We start from the raw sequence: 16516 nt of genomic DNA, 5'->3' as shown, positions 1-16516 counted from the left end.
CTTCTCACCACCTTCACTGTTGCCCCAGGACCAAGTCACCACCATCTTTTGCTTGGAAGAATTTCACTGCACCGTCTAACGTCAACCACACTTAAGAAGAGTTGAATTGCCCTGACCGGTTTGTCTCAGTGGATAGAGCGTCGGCTTGTGGACTGAAAGGTCCCAGGTTCGATTCCAGTCAAGGGCATGTACCTTGGTTGCGGGCACATCCCCAGTGGGCGGTGTGCAGGAGGCGGCTGATCGATGTTTCTCTCTCATGGATGTTTCTAGCTCTTTATCCCTCTCCCTTCCTCTCTTTTAAAAAAATCAATTATATATATATATGAAGAGTTGAATTTTAATGCATGGCCAAAGCAGGCTCTATTCCCTGTGTCTTTGTCTCTAGAATACAAATGTGTCAGAGCAGGGATTGTGGTTTGTGTTGTCCATCCCCAGCACCTGTGTCCCCATCACCCTAACGAGTGCCTAACACAGAGCTGGCGCTCAATGAATGACTGTCAAATGAATGAATGAAGTTCCATTAACACCCAAGCACAGGCGGGAGCCAGCACTTGCCAATGCTAAAAGGAGGGGGTTTTCAGAAACGAATCACCCCTCCCCAGGCCATTGCTCTGAGCGCCTTCTCTGAGCGCCAGCTCTGGAGTCGAGGTAGGAGGGCAGACCCCCACATCGTGGCGGGTGGGAGTGCTGGAGTCAGAGGGACCCGGGGTGCAAACTCTGGCTCTGCCGCCTCCTATCTGTGTGACCTGCAGCTGTGATTCTCCTCCTGTGAAATGGAGATACTACTGATCATTACTGGCATTTCTTTAAAAAATGTATTTTATTGATTTCAGAGAGAAAGGGAGAGGGAGAGAGAGCGAGCTAGAAACATTAATAATGAGAATCATTGATCGGCTGCCTCCTGCACGCCCCCTCCTGGGGATTGAGCCCGCAACCTGGGCATGTGCCCTTGACTGGAATCGAACCTGGGACCCTTCAGTCTGTAGGCCGATGCTCTATCCACTGAGCCATACCAGGTCAGGCTGGCATTTCTTTTACTGAAAGCTAGGTGCCCGGCACTGCACTGAACCTCTCACACATAGCTCATGCGATCCCCCTACCACAACGTTCATCTTCCATGGGGAGCTAGAGCTGCAGAGAAGTGAACTACCCAAGGTCGAGGCTGTAGAGGCAGGGCGGATTGGAGCCCAGGCATTCCGACCTCACAGGGCTTTATGTGCTGCCTGACCTCCTGTCATATGAGATAAGATCTGTAAACTGCCTAGCCAGCGCCTGGTGCACGTAGTCAGCCCTCCGAGGACGCTGACATCTTTACGTGTGGGGTGAGGCACCAAGAGTCTGAGGAGAGAGGCAGAGCCAGGGGAGGGGCACGGGGGCTGATGGAGTTCAGTAGTCCTGTGTTGGCAGCTGAGCTCCCCACCAGGGGCAGGAGCTGAAACTCCCTTCTCCATCTTCCAGAGAAGCCTTGGGGCCTCCTCCCCAGGCCTCCGGATTGACAGGCCTGAGTGAGGACTGGGCGTGGGGCCAGGAGGTGGGGACTTAGCTCAGGCAGGCTAATCAGGTCTCAGGGTGAAATTAAAAGGGAGGAGGAAAGCACGAGTTCCATCAGAACTCACACTTCGTCCCGGCTCCCAGGTGCCGGGAGCGGACCTGGGACACCGGGCGCGAGGAGGTCGGGAGCCAGGGCGCAGGATGGCCTCGCAGAGGGCTGTGCGGCTGAGCCTGAAGAAGCCCACCCATGCGGTGTGTGTGGTGGGAGTCGAGACCTTTGTGGATGTTCGCAGGTGAGACCCGAGAGGCGCTCGCCTGGCCGCAGAGTGAAGGAGTAGAGGCAATGGGTGGGTGTGGGATGGCCGCCTGGTACCTGTTTTGACAGCGAGCAGGTGGGGTTGGCTGTAGAGCTTGGAGGGAGGTTCTAGGGTATCGGGTCCACCTTGGGGCCCTGGCTCGTGGGCACCAGGGTCAGGACCCTGGTCTCGAGCCCCCCCGCTGGACAAGGGTTCCAGCTCTGAGCCCTGGGGTCAGGCTCTGGGGTCTGGGCTCTGCGTCCTGGGGTCTGTGTGGAGCTTGCGTGGAGCATCAGAATGAATTGCTCAAACCCGAGAACAGGGCTGGGCGTCCCTCAGTTTCTTGCCAACAATTCGCCTCTCTGAGGTGGAGGGGTGAGGTGTGTGGCAACTTGATCCTTGGAGGCTAACCAGGGTGATAGGCATCAGGAGGGACTAATTAGGGGCTGATTTAATGAGTTAAAAAAAAGAAAAGAACTTGCAACAAGATCAGGGCTTGTGTTGGCCACGATGGGGGTGGGGGTGGGGGTCATGGTGGCAGCGATGACATCTGAGGGGCAGCAGCAGCAGCAGCTTCTGTCGGTCCAAATCCTCCCTGTCCTGGCTCTGCCCCGGTGGGGGGCAGGCCCAGGGACCTGGCGCAGCTTCAGGTTCCCCACCTGACCATTGATGGAGTTAGACTGAGGTCCCCTGGGGGCCTTCCCAGCTCTGACAGATGAGCTATGGATTCCATCTTGCTGTACAGATAGGGCTGGGGCCCCAGCAGATGGGGGCTCAAGCAGGAACCCTCTCCTAGAGGGGGCTGGGGCTGTTCCACGGTGGGGGTCTGAGCTCCTACGGCCCTCCTGGGCCTCAGTACCTGCGCTCTCCCAGTCTGGTGAATGAATGCCGGCCCGGCTTCCCACCCGGCCTCAGGTGAGCCTCTGACCCAGAAGCCCTCCGGGCCGACCCTCTCTCTGCAGCGGACTGAGGCCCCGTTGAAGGGCCGGGAAGGAGAGCCAGGAACCCTGGAGGTCAGACCGTGCCTCTAAGTCATAAGGGGGGCCCTGCGGTGGCTTTGGTTCTCGCAGAACTAAGTGGCCAGCAGAGACCCCATTATCTCTTGCTCCTTTCCACAATTTCCCCTCTTTCTGCTTTTGAGAGTATGTTTATTAAAGCTGGAGACAGTGAGACAAGGAAGGGCCTCGGGTAGAAGAAGCCACAGGAGAGAGACGAGGCAGAGCTGCTTTGGCTCTAGAAATGTTTGCGAAAGAAGGGAGCGAAGGCGGGGCTGCTGTCAGCTCCCTGGAGAGCCAGAGAAAAAGGGCCTTGGGGACAGGCTCGGGGGACCCGCTGTCGCTGCCCATTGCTCCCCTGGTTGCAAGTCTCCTGGGGTCCCTTAGAGTTCAGGAGGTGCACTCCTGCGGGAGAGCCAGAGGAGGGAGGCAAAAGCACAGGCATGCTCCTGGGAAGGCCAGTGGGTGAATTTTTTTCAGTCACAGTTGACATGCAATATTATGTTAGTTTCAGGCGTACAGCATAGTGGTTAGACACTTATAGAACTCAGAAAGTGACCAGCCGGATCAGTCTAGTGCCCATCTGACACCATCCATAGTTATTCCGTACGATATCATGACTGTATTCCCTATGCCACACTTTATTCCCTCGTCTCCTGCCCTTTTAACACAGGGGTTGCCAGACTGAGCAAATGAACACAGAGGACTCCCGGTGAGAGTTGCGTTTCACATAAACAGCGACTTTTTTTTTCGGTCCCTTAGAGTTCAGGAGGTGCACTCCTGCGGTGGAGCCAGAGTGGGGAGGCAAAAGCACAGGCATGCTCCTGGGAAAGCCAGTGGGTCAATTTTTTTCAATCACAGTTGACATGCAATATTATGTTAGTTTCAGGCGTACAGCATAGTGGTTAGACACTTATAGAACTCAGAAAGTGACCAGCCGGATCAGTCTAGTGCCCATCTGACACCATCCACAGTTATTCCGTACGATATTATCACTGTTTTCCCTATGTCGCACTTTATTCCCCCGTCTCCTGCCCTTTTAACACAGGGTTGCCAGACTGAGCAAATGAACACAGAGGACTCCCGGTGAGGGTTGCGTTTCAGATAAACAGCGACTTTTTTTTTTTTTTTAAAGTACAGTAGTTCCCCCTTATCTGCGGTTTCGCTTTCCACGGATCAGTTAACTGTGGTCTACCATGGTCTGAAAATATTAAATGGAGAATTCTAGAAGTGAAGAATTCGGATGTTTTGAGTTGGGCACCATTCTGAGAAGTGTGAGGAAATACCACGCTGCTCCGTTTCATTCGGCCTGGGATGTGAATCATCCCTTTGTCCGGCACCCACCTCCTTGCATCTCATCACGTAGGCCTCGTGTCCTCTCACGTCGTCACAAGAAACGGAAGGATGAGCACAGTGCAGTCAGGTATTTTGAGAGAGGAGAGGCCACCACCGTCAGATAACTTTTATTTCAGGATCTGGTTGTAATTGTCCTATTTTATTATTAGTTATTGCTGTTAGTCTCTTATTGTGCTTAGTTTATAAATTAAACTTGACCGTAGGTATGTATGTGTAGGACAAAACGTGGTATGTAGAAATACCACCCACACGGTTTCGGGGGTCCACTGTGGGTCTTGGAACGTCTCCCCTGTGGATAAAGGGCGTCTAATATATTGCATGGGACGTGCTTGTATTTTTAAAAATCTGCTGTTCAGCTGAAATTCTAACTGAGCGAGGCACCCCATACTTTCTCTGGCAATGCTGTTTTAACACCAAGGGGAGAGAAGAGGTCCCTAGTGGGCCCCATCTTCCCAACTCCAGACCCCTGTTCTCATCCCATGGGGTGGCTGTTTCTGGAAGTAATTTCAGAACCTCAGGCCCTTGGTGCGCATTTGACTGGGAGCCAGATCACCTCTGACGGAGTTAGAAGCAGGGACCTCTGGGAGCCTTCCCCTCGGCCACTGACCTGCTGTCTGGCCTGGGCCACGTCACTGGCCCTCTCTGAGCCCCAACAAGATGAGTTGTGTCCCCTCTTCAGTTCAGCGTGGAGGTGAAGTGCCCAGACTCTGGAGCTGGACAGACTTGGCTTCTCGTCTGCACTGCCCCCATTCATGGCAGAGTGCCCCCGGGCAAGCTGCTGCCCGTCTCTGAGCCTCAGTGTCCTCATCTGACAAATGGAGAAACAATGGCACGCACCGTCAGGGGTTAGGAGGAGGGTATATGAGACGTGCATGTGCAGGGCCCTGTGCATGGAGAGTGCTCACAGCAGTGACGGCTCTGTGGGGTCCTCCAGTTCCTGCGCTTTCCATCATGCCTCTGAGCGTGGGGGACAGAGGACAGGTCGGGGTGCGTGTGGTGGGAACAGAGGATGGTGCTGACTGTGTCTCCTTTGGGACCACCAAGCACCTTAGCAGCTCCAGTGCGGGCCCTGCCCCGCTGAAGGCACAAGGATGTTGCCTGGGATGCTCATAGCTGCCGGGCTCTGCGTGTCTCTGGGAGGGGGTGCTGCTTCGGGGTCCTGAGTGAGCACTCTGAGAGGCCTCCACTCAAGAGCCTGCCAGGAACCTTCTCCCCGGTGCTGGTGGTGACAAGGTCATAGCCACTGCGTCTCTGCACTAGAAACAGGAGCTTCTTTGGCAGCAGATTGGTTTGAAAGTGACCTAGAGAACTCCCTGCAGGCGAGGCCTGCCGTGGGTGCAGAGAGGGACGCGGCATTGTCACGGGAGGTGAACAAAGGGGGATGGTGTTGTCAACCTGGGAGTTTGAAGAGGAGCCTGAGGCTCACTGCAAGGCCTTGGCCGGCCAGGAGGAAGGGGCTGCACCTGATCATGAACTTGGGGCTCCCCCACCCCTTGCTAGGTGCCTGGCCATGCGAGGGGCAGCTGAGGCCATGCAAGGGGTTTCTATCCAGCCTTGCTGCTGGAAGGGTGAGCCTCCCAGAAGAGGAGGTGTGCCGTCACCTCAGCTGCCCGGAGTTTGAACCCTCCAGGAGAGCCTGTGGAGACGGGCGTGTGGGGGTGACATCACGGGAAGTGATTCATTCCCCCAGGTGCGGAGTGGACTGGGGTTTGGAGAGATATTTGTGTTTGGGTAATTGTGTGCCCCAGGGTGTCTCAGCCCAAGAAAACCTTAGAGCTCCCCTGTAGCATGTGCTGCAGATCCTACCCCTCCCTGCAGCAGGCTAGCTCATCACCCTGACCCCTCACACCAGTGGGCTAGCTCACCACCCTGACCCCTCACCCCAGAGGGCTAGCTCACCACCCTGACCCCTCACCCCAGAGGGCCAGCTCATCACCCTGACCCCTCACCCCAGAGGGCCAGCTCACCACCCTGACCCCTCACCCCAGTGGGCCAGCTCACCACCCTGACCCCTCACCCCAGTGGGCTAGCTCACCACCCTGACCCAGGTTGGCCAGACTTCCCTGGCTGTCTACATCTTTGCTGGGAGGTGGCCCTCAGAGGACGCATACAAAAAAAGAGGGGCTGGGCAACAGGGGGAATCCATCAGTGGCCCAGCCTGGCCCTCCTCGTCTGCCCAGGAGGCCATGATGACAGCTGGCTACATTTACTTCGGGATGGAGGAGGAGAAGGCTGGCTGGGTAGGGGGCAGGGATAGTCTCCTGGAATTTCTCCCAAGCCTCCTGCAGCGCTGCAAAAGCATCAACACAAAAGAGACCCTTGGGATCCGAGACTGGAATTCAAGGAGCGCAGGGGGAGGTCGCTATGGGACCTCTCAGACGAGCCAGAGAGAGGACCCAGGAGGCTGCCTTCTCTGGGGCTCCCTTATCTCAAAACAAGAAAATGCCGGAACAGAGTTCTAAACTTGTGGCCAATATGTTCGTAATTCCTTCATTATTCAGGAATAAATGAAGGCTTTTAACTTGCACAGAAGTGCAATGAGGCATAAGTGCTTCACGTGGTAATTTAATTACGGGATTGATGCCGGCGTGAATCACAGTGACTGGCAGGTTCCGACAGCCGGGCTGGGACCCGGGTTTCACGCCTCGTGAGGGCCTTCCTGTTCCGCGTCCCATTCCATCGCACGTGTTAATGTTTGAAATTGAGGGTTCTTGGAAAACAGGAGGCCAGGGTCCCCCATAAGTTCCCTGGGACCACAGAGGTCTGTGAGCTGTAGACTCTGGATGGGGAGTGTATGTTCTTGGGACGCGCAATACCGTTCGTCAGGGAGGGCCTCAGTGGCCAGACACCCCTCAGCTCAGGGGGCTACCTGACCCCTGACCCCTGCTGCCACCCGTCATTTTCAGCTCTATCGGCCCCTCTTTCCCGCCCGCTCCTGGCCCCATCGCCGCTCCCCTGTGCCCCCCTCCTTATCATTTCCAGTCTTGGCATCACCCCAGTTCTTCACCTTTTCCTTTCCCTTTCCAGCTCCTGTCACTTCCAACTTCCAGTTTTCTCTTCTCCTCCCAGACCCCGCCCCTCTGCCCTGGGTGGGCGGGAAGGTCTGACAGAAGATTCCAGATGTAAGGAATGGGGGTGTCGCTCACTGGCGATGGAGATTCCTCCTCGATCCCAGAATGCCTTCCCTGTGACGTGTTGTCCTGTCCATTGCTCTGCCCCTCTCTGTGCTTCTAAGCAGCTCTGCCAAGTGGCCCTGATGCTCAGAGAGGTGGGGGTGGGCCGTGGGGCCGGAGGGAGATGAGAGTCACGTGATGACAGCTGAGAACAGGACAGGTCTTAGTCATCACCGCCGGCCGGGGTCAGGCTGGTCCTTGCAGACCGTGTGAACTTGGCCATCGCTTAGCTTCTCTGGATCTTCCCCCACTTCCTAGATGGCGATAAACTTCGTGTGTGAATTTGACCCCGCTTTGCAGATGAGGAATTTCATGATGCCAGAGTGCAGGCTGGCTTGCCTTCATTCTATAGATGGGACACCCGGCTGAGAGGGGAGAAGTGATTCATGACTCTGACTCCATTCAAGGCCTTCGCTCAGGGGCGTTCTGGTCCCAGCCCCTGTTCGCCTCTGCCGGGAAGGCTCCTGGGCTAAGCTGCCCCCCTCCTCCCAGACCCCATTCCTGGGCAGGCAGGGGTCCCCTTAAAAGAAGGCCTGGCCATTCTGGGCCCTCCTTCCAGGCTCCGAGTGTGGCTTCCGCACCCCCGCCCCCTCAAGCAATGGCAGGCATAAGGCACCCGTAATTGTTACCTCTGAATTTCAATCCATCTTCTGTAAAATGGGGAGAGTAAAAATTTCCCCCACCCCGCCCTGCTCAGCATACAGGGGCTGTGGGGGTGGAATTGGAATGGAGGGTAAGTGTGTTGTAGATTGCGATGTGCCAGCTCTGTGTGGGCCCTACCCTTGTCACCCTGGGGTGACTCATCCATCCTTTCTGGTGCCCAGTGCAATGCCCTATGCCAGTGGTCGGCAAACTGCGGCTCGCGAGCCACATGCGGCTCTTTGGCCCCTTGAGTGTGGCCACGAAGTTTCAATCGCACTGTATGTGCGCGCCCGCACGTGGTATTTTGTGGAAGAGCCACACTCAAGGGGCCGCAGTTTGCCGACCACTGCCCTATGCACAGTAGGTGCTCAGGAAATGAGTGTTGAGCAGCTGGCAGCACTAACAGGAGACCCATGTGCCCCTGGGAGCTGCCATCCTTCAGGACTGGAGTCTGTGGGGCCAGTCGGACATGGTGAGTCTCAGCTCCAGGCACAAGGGCCCACAGAGCTGCCCCACCTGCTGGGGCCTGCTGGCTGGTCCCATGGTATCTCTTGTGGCTTCGGTTCAGGGGTCTTCAAGTCCAGGACACTTGGGCGGTGGCACCCTGCGGGCTCCTGGCCTGCAGGCGGCCGTGCAGGTGTGAAGAGGAGCCATAAGCTGCCCAGCGGCTTGCTCTTAAGCCTTTCCATTCAATTCTGCATTATTCCCCCCTCCTGCCCTTGCCTCTCCCTGGCACAGTGCCATGGGCAACCCTCCAGGCACACTGGTCCTTTGCTACCCACCCACCCATCTGCAGGCTGGGTCAGTGCCTTTCTGACCTCCCTGCCCAGACCCTAGTTCAGGGGTCTGGGGCCCTACCAGACCCTAAGCTCTGCCCCCAGGGGCTGGTAAAGTCTAAGTGGCAGGTAGGATGGATGGCATGGGAGGAACTTTGCCATGACCTCTGTATCTCTCCTCCATCTAGAAACCAGATGGTAAACTTGAAATAAGGTGTGGCCTGTGGAGGCCCAGTGGGTGGAAGTTTCTGAGAGGCAGGTTCCAGCCAAGCAAAAGGAAAGCTTTCTAATTACTCGATTTTCCAAGCACAGAGGGGTGTTAGGTAATGAGCTGCCTGTCGTGGGAAGTGTTCAAGCACGGAGTCCTGTGCTGGGCAGGGGCTGACCCGGGTGACCTTTGAGAGTCCTTTCTGAGCCAAGGCCTGTGCAGATACCCTACAGTCTCATTCTCCTGGGGCAGGCAGGGCCCCGCACTGTTCCCCTGGCCTGCACACCTCACTCCTACGAGGCTCAGGCGTGCGGATGGGGAGGGAGGAACATGGCTCTCCTGCCTCGGTGCCCTAGATCCTGCCTTAGGCCTCCCTATCAGATCCCAAGGACCCTTAAGCAGAAATTTGTCCTGCAGTGTCAACATTTTCCTCTCTCCTTCCTACATTTCCTGGTCCCACTGGGGGCACGCTCGGGGCATGCACATCATTTCAATGTCAGCCAGGACAGCATGCAGTAGAAGACAAATAAGCTGCTTCCTCGTGTCTTTGACTCTAGGGAGTTCCTTAACCTCTCAGATTTCTTCATCGGCCAAATGAGGACAATAACACATACCTGGGAGGGTTGTTGTGAAGTGTGGGTGAGGTCATAGGTATCAAAAACTGAGCTTGTGCCTGGCACATAGAGTAAGTGCGTGAAAACACCACCCGAATAGACCCCACCCCCACATTACCCGTGAAACATGCTTTCCTTATGCCAAAGCAAGTGGGCATGACTGTGGATTTGCAACGCCCCGTCCTACCCTCCGTGCCTGCTCTCCTGAGATTCTCTGAGAACCGGCTCCATTCTCCTTGTACCTCTTTACTGGCCTGGTGCACCGGGCCTGCTCTGGGCAGGGGGTGCAGGGGCAGGCAGCGTGAGTCAGGCAGGGAGCTGCTCTGGCCAACAAGGACGGACTTGAAGGGCCCCAGGAAGGTCCGAACCAGTGCTTTGGGGACAGAGGAAAGGACGCGGGCTCCGGCTCCCGTGGGCGGGGCTGTTGAGGGAAGAGTTACAGAAACGACAATGATGGCGCCTAACACTTATTAAGCATCTACTGTGTGCCAGACACTTTAAATACATCAATTCCTGGACTCCCCCGACAGCCCCAGGAAGTAGCTCTTTGGGTTACATGCATGTGACTGAGGAGGAACATTGGGGTGGGATTTGAGGCCACACACCATACAGTGTCCACACCCTGCTCCACAGAGAAGGGGGTGTTTGAAGTGGATATTTAAGAATGCAAAAGATGGCCCCTCCCACATCCTCTCTACCCCCTCTCCCGCAAAGATGGGGGAAGGGCACTGGGGCAGAGGGTTGGGAGAGGGCACAGACTCATCAGCATGACCCTGGAAATGATGATCACGATCAGGAAATTACGCTGCCAGGCTCTCCCGGGTGGTAATGACTGGAGTTCAGCGGTTCTCAACCTGTGGGTCGCGACCCCTTTGGGGGTCGAACGACCCTTTCACAGGGGTCTCCTAAGACCATCAGAAAGCACATATATAATTGCATATTGTTTTTGTGATCAATCACTATGCTTTAATTATGTTCAATTTGTAACAATGAAAATACATCCTGCCTATCAGATATTTACATGACGATTCATAACAGTAGCAACATGACAGTTATGAAGTAGCAACGCGAATAATTTTATGGTTGGGGGTCACCACAACATGCAGAACTGTATGAAAGGGTTGCGGCATTAGGAAGGTTGAGAACCACTGATTTAAAGGGATATTTCAAGGCCATTACTTTGCCTGGCACTGCACTTGGGGTTTTGGTTGTGTCTGGGGTCTGCACCAAAGGGACCAAGACAAAGAACTGGCAAGGCCAACCACACTGGGGGGCAACCTGGGACTCACCCAAACTCCCAGGCCTGCCTGTTCCACCCCCAAGAATGTTTAATATTTGGGTGGGTTCTCAGGGGTCCAGGAAAGGATGGAAGCTGGAAGATATATCCAAGGACCCTTCTGGCCCTGGCGTCTTTGCAGTCAAGTGGGTCTATGGGCCGCGCCAGCACAGCCAAGGGTGATACTGAGTGGGGGGTGAAAGGATTGAGAAAAGAAGACAAGAGAATGAAAGCTGGGTCTCGGTGGGACGCTGCTCCCTATGAGGCACCAGCGCCCACAAGCCGTGTCTTTATTTTATAGCAGATGCCACGAGGCAAAGTAGGGGCGTGATCACGTTGTTTACAGCATTCTCGTGAGTTTCAATCCTACTCAACTACATGCACCCGAACTCTAGCAGAAGGCACGTGGGGCCACGTGTTCGGACCATAGGTTCAAGCTTACAACCATAGCTGTTGGCTATACTTGTGCTGGGAGGGCCCTGACCTCCAGCTGGGACTTGCATGTGGCAATGAGAGGACCCTGTCCTTTCATTAGTCCGAGGCTTGAACCTGGCCAGAACACTGTAGCCGCACCCCATAGGTCTATGTACGTGGACTTGATCTTGGGAGGTGACCTTGAGGCCGATGGCTCTGCCCTGCTGATGGCTGTGGAGAGCCCTCATGTGTAGGGAGGGAGAAGCAGTGGTTCCCTCCTCTGACTTCCTCTCTAGGCCGTGAGCTCCACGTGGCCCACGCCCTCATGGAACCCAGGGCCTTCGCGCAGTGCCCACAAGAGGGTGCACAGTTCAGGTTTATTCAGGGCTGAAGGACAAGGGGCACCCTCTGAGGCCCTGTTGGCTTCGCTCTGGGTGCCTGTGGCCGGAGTTTGCAGAGCATTGCCTCCTCTACGGCCCAGGAAGGCCAGCCCCTACGCTGTGGCTGGGAGCAGCTGGTGTGTGAGGAGTGGATGGAGGCCTGGCAGACAAGCGCCCCAGGCTGGGGGCTGGCAGACGAAGGGCTTCTCAACTCCCCTTTCTGGAGCCCAGAGCCCTGGGGTCTCAGGTGGGTGTGGTGTCCCAGGTGGACGGGGAGAAGTTGCCCTGGGTACTGGCACCAGCCAAGTTCTAGATCCCTCCTGGGTACAGATGGGCCGAGTCTCCCTGTCAAGTAGACCTACCTGAATCCATTCATGCCTTTAACCAGGGCCTCTGAGCACCGACTACGTGCCAGACACTGTTATAGGTGCTGGAGATACAGCGCTGAGCAAAATAGACTACACTCCCTGCCCTCACGGATGTGAGCTTCCAGCAGGAGAGATGGGCAACAATCAACTGAATGAGTCAGTTTCGGCAGAGTATCAGGAGAGTCAGGGAGAAGGTGGGGTGAGCTGCAGATTAAATGGGGTGATGGGAGGGCTCATTGAGAATATAACTCTTAAGCCAATTCCTGAAGAGGGTAAGGGAGGGAGCCTTGCGGATACCTGGGGCAGTGGGGGAGGGGGGGACCATTCTATGCAGAGGCAGCAGCCAGTGCAAGGGTCCTGGGGCAGGACAGCCTGGCAGTTTCATGGAAGAGCAGGAAGGTCAGTGTGGCTGAAGCAGAGTGGGCAAGGGGGAGGGGTGCAGAGTGGGGAGGAGGAGGTCAGGGAGGTAGCAGGGAGTCCATCAGGAGGGACCTTGCATATCACTGTGGGGACTTTGTTGAGTGTGACGGGATCCACTATTTTTGAACGTAAAGGAGCAACACAATATGACTTACGTATGCTGAGTGTGGAACAGACCGGAGAGGGCTCCTAGGCCGAGGGAGACCAGTGAGGAGGCTGCCTGGCGATCCCGGGGAGTGGCAATGATAGTGGAGGTGGTCGTCCAAGTGGATTTCCTGTTGGCAGCATGAGAGCGGGAAGCCTTGGGGTGGGGTGGGGGTGTCCAGAGGTTTGCTGTCTCTGCTTCCTGGAGTCTCGGGGTTGCTGTGAAAGTGGAGGGTTGAACTCTGTGGCTTGGCCCCATCCCCATCTCTCCCTTTTGTTTAAAAAATAATCCTCACCTGAGGATATTTTTTCCATTGCTTTTCAGAGAGAATAGGAGGGAGGGGGAGAGGGCGGGGGGCGGGGGCAGACAGATTGGTTGCCTTCTGCAGGTACCCGGACTCGGGGTGGGGAGTGAACCCCCAACTAAGGTCCGTGCCCTTGACTGGGAATTGAGCCCTTTGGTCCGTAGGCTGAGGCTCTAACCACTGAGCCCGGCCAGGGCCCCAGCTCCCTTTGGGCTGTCTGTTGTCTAGGGCGCCCAGGGAGGTCTGCTGAAAGGGCTCTAGTACATAAACCAGCGGTTCTCAGCCTGTGGGTCATGACCCCTTTGGGGGTCGAACGACCCTTTCACAGGGGTCGCCTAAGACCATCGGAAAACACGTATATAATAACATATTGTGTTTGTGATTAATCGCTATGCTTTAATTATGTTCAATTTGTAACAATGAAAATACATCCTGCATATCAGATATTTACATGACGATTCATAACAGTAGCAACATGACAGTTATGAAGTAGCAACGAAAATAATGTTATGGTTGGGGGTCACCACAACATGAGGAACTGTATTAAAGGGTCGCGGCATTAGGAAAGTTGAGAACCACTGACAAACAACACTCAGCACCATTGCTCTGCTCCACCCCCTTGTGTTACAGATGAAGAGACTGAGGCCAGAGGGTAATGGCCCGGGTGAGTCACAGGAAGGTGAGAGGACAGCTGGATGGAGCCTAGGCTGCCCAGTGCCCAGCCAGGCTGGCCTCCTGGCCTGTGGCCCTCCCCCGCCACCCCCAGCCCAGCTGTTGGGGTGGCATTTGGGTGGCCTTGCTGTGGTCACACTCCTGAGCCCCCGACCTTTGCCCCTCTCCTTTCTCTGTCAGCGATGTGCCCAAGGGTGCCAAGACCTTCAGGGTCTCTGGGAGCTCCGGGGTACATATCTTCATTGTCTACGACCCAACACGGGTGACAGTGCCCACAGACAAAGACCACTGGCCCCTGGACACCACTGTGGACCTGACTTTATCCGTGGACACAGCCAGTAAGGCCTTAGATGATCTCAAGGTAAGAGGCCCTTCCCCACAAGAAGGGACTGCACCTCCCCACCGGCACCCAAGGTAAGAGCCCCCAAAGCATACCTCATTCACACATCACCCCACTCAACCGAACCCCGTAAGGCTTCTGACACCTGTGTCCACACGATACATCCTGATACAACTCTGTAGACACCCCATGCCCAACGAGACACGTCCACATGAATGAATTCTCCCTGAAAACACAGCCTGCCTGCTCTCCCGTCAGGTTCACAAACATCCCGCATTAATCCTGTGCTCAACCTACACACAGGCGCCCTGACAAGTCCCCCACTCTGGTGTAGGCAGGACCTGTGCACGCACCTGGGCAGAAGCAGGTGCACATGTAGATGTGCGGCGTCTCCCACACCTAAAACATTGGGAAGTCTTCTCTGGCTCAGATGACAGCCTCCTCACTTGCCCTGGCCTCCCAGCACACACAGTGACCTGACTGGGCAGGGACAACGCAGGGACTGCGCAGCCTTGGAGAGCAGAGACCCTGGGGCCCGCCGTGGGCTCAGACTTTGCTCCTAGGCTGAGGCGCTATGCACCTGCCAACAGGGCCCCGAGTGGCCGCATGACGCATGGGCCCTGTCTCCTGAGGCCATTCTGGGGGGCCGTGGAAGTGGCCTGGAGAGAACACTTGGCATGGGTTCTGGATCCTGGGAAAAGCTCATCACTACTGGCTGTTATTATGGGATGGAGGTCATTGTTCCCATTTTACAGGCAAAGAAACAGAGGCCTTGAGTAACTTGGCCTAAGTCAATGGTGATGGACGGTCCTTCTCTCTCTCTGACATCCCCCATGAATTCCTGAGGGTCCACCAGCTCCCTCTGGAATCCGCCCACACCCTGCCCATCCCTGGAAGCTGGGGAGGCACCCCCAGCCTCTCCAGCTGGAGGAGGCAGCTCGGGATCCAAGCCTGGAGCCCGTGAGACATGGGCCTGCAGCAGCAGGGAGGACCTGGGGACCCCAGGCCGGCCCTGCCTCTAAGCAGGGGTGTTGGGAGGTGTGGGTCACCCCCGAACCCCTGGTCACTGCCATCTCTGAAGGGGCGGCCGTGCTGGCTTAGGGCTGACCATGTCCCCACAGGTGAAGGTCTCCTACTTTGGGCAGAGCGAGGACCATGCCCTGGGCTGCAGTGAGCTCTACCTCACTGGCGTCGGTACGTACCGCCTCTCTGGTTCTCTGTATATCCCCACTCTCCTCCGTGGTGGCTGTGGAGGGTCTTGGGGGGCCCTGAGTGCAAGCCCATGGCCAGCTTCCTCCACCATTGAGGGGTGTGGCTCCCTAGAACACCAGAGATGGAGACCCAGCAATACTTAGGGCCACAGGAATCTAGAAACTGCACTGCCCCTATGTCAACAGCTAGACCCACAGTGAGCCCCTTCACCTGGAGTCCCAGCTGTCACCTCCACTGGAACCCCCAGGCCAGCACTGCACCCTTGACAGCCACGTGCCCCCCACCCCAGCCTGAGCACCAGAGCAGCTGGCCCCGAGAGCTATGAAACCAGCACCCAGAGCCTCAGGCCTGGTCCCCAACCATGGGAGTCAGGGCCCCCAACTCAGCAAGTGTAGATGAGCAAGAATCTCAAGACACGAAGATGTGGGTCCCTCCTACACCCAGCACCACATGGGGCTGCCACAAGGGCATCCCAGAACAGGGCCTCCCACTTCTCAGGGGCCTGGGGAGGGGTAAAGCTTTCCCCCCCTGGATGTTATAGGCAGAAGCTGGGGCCTGGTGAGCCCCTGGCAACTCCCCTCCATCCCTCTCTAGACATCTCCCTGGATGTTGACACAGCCCGCAAGGGTAAGGCCAAGAGGAGCCAAGGCGACAAGGTGAGGCTTTCCTGGCTACCCCAAGCCAGCAAGGTAGACAGGTAAACCTGGGGCTGGGCGTGGGGTGGGGTGGGGTGGGGGGAGGTGGGCCCTCCCTCCAGAAGGGCCATGGACTCCGAGGGCCTGGGGTACCCAGCAGTGCCAGGGACCCATCTGGGGACTGCCAAGTGGGAGTCACTTACACTGTGTGATGGGCAGCTTACCCTCTGGGTCTCTCTCATGCCACCTTAGGCTTGGGGCTGGTTCTCTTGCTTGGTGGGTTTTCTATTTCGTAGGGTGCATTTGGAACCCCAAACATGGCAGGTGCTTTATAAAGATTGTTGACTGACTGAATGAAGGCGAGGAGAAGCGAGGCTTCCAGTGGAGGAGGCTGGGTGGGCAGCCCAGTTACACCCTAAAAAGTGAGGCAGAGGTGGGGGTGGGCTCAAGGCAGCACGCCACAGGAAGTACCGGAAGCCATCCTGGAGGGTAGAAGATGTAGTTTGCAGAGAAGGCCCCCCGAGAGGAAGCCTGGACCACAGGGTCCGTGGACAGGATGGGGCAGGGCTGCCACGGATGGCTGTGCAGGCCGTTCCCTGCACGGGTGGCCTGGAGGAGGCAGTGAGTGGGGCCAATCTTTCCAGGCACGTCTTGGGCCCTGGTGCAGGGCAGCCCCTACCCAGAGGGGTGAACACAAGCGCCATATAGGCTAGCAGTGCCCCTGTATGGCCCCTGGACCAGAGTTTGAATCCCATCTACGTGGCTTCCCGCAGCCTCTCTCCCCTCTCCTGTGAGGTGG

At 56.4% G+C, this 16516-nt stretch overlaps 1 protein-coding gene across 1 annotated transcript in view; it reads left to right on the top strand.

Moving 5' to 3' along the window:
- Positions 1-1590: 1590 nt before the first annotated feature.
- Positions 1591-16516, top strand: part of PADI1 (peptidyl arginine deiminase, type I) — a 30019-nt gene continuing 15093 nt past the window's right edge. The window contains exons 1-4 of the mRNA XM_006766668.2: positions 1591-1784; positions 13711-13891; positions 14992-15064; positions 15677-15738. Coding sequence (XP_006766731.1) covers positions 1693-1784; positions 13711-13891; positions 14992-15064; positions 15677-15738 — 408 coding nt within the window. The 5' untranslated portion in view covers positions 1591-1692. The remainder of the gene's footprint in view (positions 1785-13710; positions 13892-14991; positions 15065-15676; positions 15739-16516) is intronic.

Source organism: Myotis davidii, unplaced genomic scaffold (assembly GCF_000327345.1).
Source record: "Myotis davidii unplaced genomic scaffold, ASM32734v1 scaffold299, whole genome shotgun sequence".
Taxonomy (NCBI): Eukaryota; Metazoa; Chordata; class Mammalia; order Chiroptera; family Vespertilionidae; genus Myotis; species Myotis davidii.
This window is presented reverse-complemented; position numbering and strand designations above follow the sequence as displayed.